Raw genomic sequence first — 5,000 nt, 5'->3', positions numbered from 1 at the left:
GCGCAGTTAAAGGCGTCTGCAGCTGCGTGTGTTAATGATGTCAGAACAGAGACAACCAATCAGCAGAGAGGGGCGGGGCTGAGCTGCTGCTGTGTCAGAGGACTTACAGGTATGGAGCGGCTCAGGTAGCGTCCCGACGGGCCCTTCAGAGCGCTGTAGGGCCCCGGGCCCCTGTACAGGCTGAAGTCCGGAGGCCCCGGCCTGCCGCTGTGGACGAAGCCGGAGCTTTCCCCTGCGGGGGGCGCCGCAGGGCCCCGTACAGACCGCTGTTGTTGTTGACCTCCTGCTGCACGCTGCGAGGGCCGTTACCATAACGACACAGAGGGGCGGGGCCAGAGAGGAGGGGAGGGGCTGAGAGACACAGAGGAGGAGGAGGGGGGAGGAAGAGAGGAGTACGGAGTGTTTTTGTCCTCCTCCACATCTGCAGCGTAAAGATCACAGAGAGAGCTGGCCAACCGAGAGCTGGGGGCAGGAGGGGAGAGGGAGGAGGGGGCAGGAGAGACGGGGGGAGGAGGGGGCAGGGGGCAGGAGAGCGACATGTGAGCACATTTGAGTCTGGATTTTTATTTTTATTTTTTTTACGCTGGTTTAAAATTCATCTGGACCTGTTGTCATAGCAACAAGTCCTTAAACCCAAACCTGCAGAAGTGCACTTAGGTGGATCAGGACCACCTAAGTGAGGTTTTACTGGGAACCGCAAACAGGAAGTGATGTTCAGATACAAATGGCTTCCTTAGAAAATAACAGACAGTTGATGTAATTGCGGTTTCACGCGTCTGACTGAGAAATCATCAGCATCTGTTAAATCACGATGAAGAGTTACCTGATCAATCTAAATACAAGTTTGAGTTTTTGTCTTTTTGACAAACATTTAATTTGAGATTAAAATGGGAATCTGTCACTTGAACATAAAAACGTATTAAATGATTAACGGCAGAACTCGCTTTGCTGAACAATGTTGATGCGATTAAATCTGCTTTTAAAGACGTTTTAGTAAAGTTTCATTTTCACAGCAGGGTTGTGATTATCAGGAGGGCCGGCGTGGAGCGTTTAGCGGCCTCTAGTGGTGAAACTGCCGTTTGCAGCCATGTGAACACCGCTCGCCTCGCCCTCCCCTTCCAGGCGTGGAGGAGGAACTGCGGTGAAGCGAAACTCAAGAAAAACGCTAAATGCCCTCTCTAGAGCCGGTGTTTGGTTTGTCCGTTCTGGGCTCCTGTAGAAACATGGCGGCGCAACATGGCGGCCTCCGTAGAAGGGGACCCGCTCCCTCTGCAGATATAAAGGCTGATTCTAAGGTGACGAAAACGCGGCTCTTACTTTCAGGCGATTAAACACTGATGAATATTATATTTCTGCCGGCAGCTGCTCCTGAATGTTAAACACACAGCATCAGCGGTGAGCTTATTAATATTGATCTCTAATGTTTGACAGAGATCAATCAGCGGAGACAATAACGGCAATAACAACGCAGGAACTCAGAACATGAGACTTGTGTCCATGAATCTGTTGCCCCAGTGCATGCTGGGAGGCTTGCCAACACACCTGCCTCATGTACCTGCAGTCACATGATCAGCACTCAGCCAATCATAGCGCTGATCATGGTTTCTACTCATTTTGCCTTCATTTCACAATAAGAGCGCATTATTATTCAAGATAACTTTATTAACAAATCAAACCTCAAAGAACCGGATTATCTGTATGAGAATAAACAGGATTATTGATAACAGCATGTCAGCCTGGATTAATGACGTCACGTTTGAAGAACAGGGTCCTGATCTAAAGGTGAGTCAACCATGTGACCTGCAGTGAGGTCACCAGACAGAGCAACACCATTACATCACTAATTCAATCGTAGAAAAGGTTTCAGTCGTAGTCGCCTGGACGCTGTTTTCAGAATCAAGACGTTTCGGCTCCCATCAGGAAGTCATTCTCAATTGTGAAAAAATTGGACGGGAACTGGAAATTTAAACTACTCTGTGTTACATAAGCCCCGCCCTCAGGAGGGAGTCTACCTGAGTATCTGTAAATAGCTAGTTTCACCTGAAACTGACCTAATAGTTTCAAGATGGCCCAGTAATCAATAATCAGGCCTATTGTTCTCTGGCTGCATCTACTTCATCACTGTCCAGATTAAATCTCAGACCACCATTTCTGTTCAAAGAGGGGTTCTCTTTCTTCACAGGAAGCCATTTTTGTGAAGAAAGAGAACCCCTCTTTGAACAGAAATGGTGGTCTGAGATTCAATCTGCCCAAAGTCTATCAGAGTGTATTAACACCGTGGTCACGCCAATCACATGCTAATCAGGTACTTAACAGTGATGAGGGAGGTGCAGCCAGAAAACAACAGGCCTGATTACTGATTACTGGGCCATCATGGAAACTATTAGGTCAGTTTCAGGTGAAACTAGCTAATCAACAGATACTCAGGTAGACTCCTTCCTGAGGGCGGGGCTTATGTAACTCAGAGTAGTTTAAATTTCCAGTTCCCGTCCAATTTTTTCACAATTGAGAATGACTTCCTGATGGGAGCCGAAACGTCTTGATTCTGAAAACAGCGTCCAGGCGACTACGACTGAAACCTTTTCTACGATAGAACACTCCTGGACGAATGAGGGACTACACCGTCTTAACATGTACTACTGTCTCTTTAATGGTACTAACAGATACTACTGACTGTGTATTAGTACAAACAGCTACTGTTAGTACTAATACACCTCGATCTGTAGCTCTGAGTACTAAAACACAGCTAACAGGTACTACAGGCGGTGTATTAGTACTGTTAGGTGCTACAGAGGAGGTGGTGATGAAGAGGAGGGTGAGTCAGACAGGAAGTGGGCGAGTCAGACAGGAAGTGGGAGAGTCAGACAGAAGAGGGGGCAGACAGGAAGTGGGCGGTAACACTGACCTCCTGATGTTGGACGCTGTTGGCAACGGACTTCTTCCGATCCTCTTGGCTGCAGCAGAAGCAGAGGATGCTGGGAACTTGGAGGACTTGAGGGGGGAGGAGGGGCCCTGACCGACACCCATCGACAATCTGAACAGTGACACAAATTATATCAATACATGTATTGATTACAGTGATTTAGTGTCAAAAGTGAAAAACAACTAATTTATCATCAAGTTCAGTTGCATGTTTAAGGCTAGCGATTATTTTTATTATTAATTTATCTGCCAATTATTTTCTTGATTAATTGTTTTGTCAATAAAATGTTCGAAAATAGTAAAAAAAACAAACTTTATTGTCACACAAGACAAAGGAAAGCAGAAAACCTTCACATGTGAGGAGATGAATTAGGGAATATTTGGCATTTTTGCTGATTATCAACTATTTTTCGGGCGATCGACTAATCCATTAATCGATACTTTGTTTCAGTCCTACATCTTTTATTATTCAATTAAATTTTATTTATATACTGTAGCACCAGCTCATAACAGAAGTTATCTCGGGGCACACAGAGCAGGTGTAGGCCGAAATATCATTATTCTGTGACGTTACTGTCTTTCATCTCAGAATCAGAAACACTTTATTGATCCTGAAGGGAAACTCTTTGTTACAGCAGCTCGCCTTTACGTCAGTGCACACAGGAGGAAGTACTAGAAAACAATATAATACACTATAAAAACTATAAAACAGGTCAGACAATAAATTAAGTATCAGGTGGGTATAAAGTATAAGATAAACTAAGTGGGTTTACCGGTTGATGATGATAATACAGTATAATAATACACTGTAATAATATAAGTAATAAGCAGAGGTGCATGTACTGTCGAGTTCAGTGCAGCTTATTGAGATTATTAAGATGTTGCACAGCAGTAATGGAGGTAAATAATATCAATGTCAATAAATAGCTAACTAATATTGCACAGCAGTATTAAACACAGAATATTGCACAGTTATTCAAGTATGGCAGAGATGTTAATGATCAATGTCCAGTTTAGTGCCTTCGGGTCATACAGACTGACACTTAGAGGGAGGAGTTAAAGAGTCTGATGGCCACAGGCAGGAATGACTTCCTGTGGCGCTCTGTGGTGCATTGTGGGGGGATGAGTCTTCCGCTGAAGGTGAACGCTGCTGCATTAACGCTGGGAAATATCACAGCGACGTGTCCTGAGAGGAAGACGTTCGTTAAGTCTTCGCCATGATCGTTCACACGTGCAGATGCAGTCCGTCTCTGGCCTCTCACGCCGCTGTGTGTTGAACATGTGACTTACGCGCTCTGCTCTGACTGGACAGTTGTTTTCTGATGCAGCCGCCGTGCTACTCGTTTCCCGAGTACAGAGCAGCAACGACCCCTGAGCTGTGGTCCTGCATCTGGACCGAAGTGGTCCTCAGTGCTCCGGTGGAGCCGACGGTAAGCTCGGTTTCTGCGCGCATTAAAACGGCCGTGATTGGCTCTCACATCGCGTCGAGTTGAGCTTTTCTTATCTTTCCCCCACACCGCCGCCGGACGGCTTTCAAATCAGCGGCAGCTCCCATTCGAGTTCGAGTCCGTCTGAGCGAACGTCCCATTAGGGGAACACACGCGGTCGCACTCGGCAAATCAAACGATCGAATTTATTCACAAGAAGCACGACACAGTCGGTCAGTGCGTGAAATGATCAAACGGCGGTCAGCGGTCAGGTGTAACACGAAGACAGAGAAACTCAACCAAACAGCAGACAGAGACGAAGTCTGGGGACAGGTAGGTTGTGTTGCGTGGGTTCAGAGGTCAGCTGTACCTGAGCGGCTGAGAGGCGGATCTGCTGTGCGTCTTCATCTCCTCCACTCTGAAAGACAACAGCCGGTTTAAACCACAACCCAAACTTCAGCTTCATCATTAAACACCAGTCGCCCCCCCCCGGGTTCTGGTCCTGGTACCTGAGAGCTCCGGTGGTGGCGGGGCGGGGGGGACGTCTGCTCTTTAAGGCTCTCAGTTTGTCTCCCTGAGTCAGACCTGGTCCGCTGTCCACCGACTCACTCTGGAGGATAAAACAAACGCACCATGAGACGGACACGTTAC

The 5,000-nt window shown here is 46.9% G+C and overlaps 1 protein-coding gene across 1 annotated transcript in view; it reads right to left on the bottom strand.

Moving 5' to 3' along the window:
- The window catches only part of cdc14ab (cell division cycle 14Ab), a 35,604-nt gene that overhangs the window by 3,390 nt on the left and 27,214 nt on the right, over window positions 1-5,000 (bottom strand). The window contains 6 exon segments of the mRNA XM_044199682.1: window positions 108-256; window positions 259-344; window positions 346-462; window positions 2,906-3,034; window positions 4,720-4,767; window positions 4,859-4,959. Coding sequence (XP_044055617.1) covers window positions 108-256; window positions 259-344; window positions 346-462; window positions 2,906-3,034; window positions 4,720-4,767; window positions 4,859-4,959 — 630 coding nt within the window.

The sequence above is a fragment of the Siniperca chuatsi genome, linkage group LG6 (assembly GCF_020085105.1).
Source record: "Siniperca chuatsi isolate FFG_IHB_CAS linkage group LG6, ASM2008510v1, whole genome shotgun sequence".
Classification (NCBI taxonomy): Eukaryota; Metazoa; Chordata; class Actinopteri; order Centrarchiformes; family Sinipercidae; genus Siniperca; species Siniperca chuatsi.
Note: the sequence above shows the minus strand (reverse complement) of the source record. Positions and strands in the feature narration are given on the sequence as shown.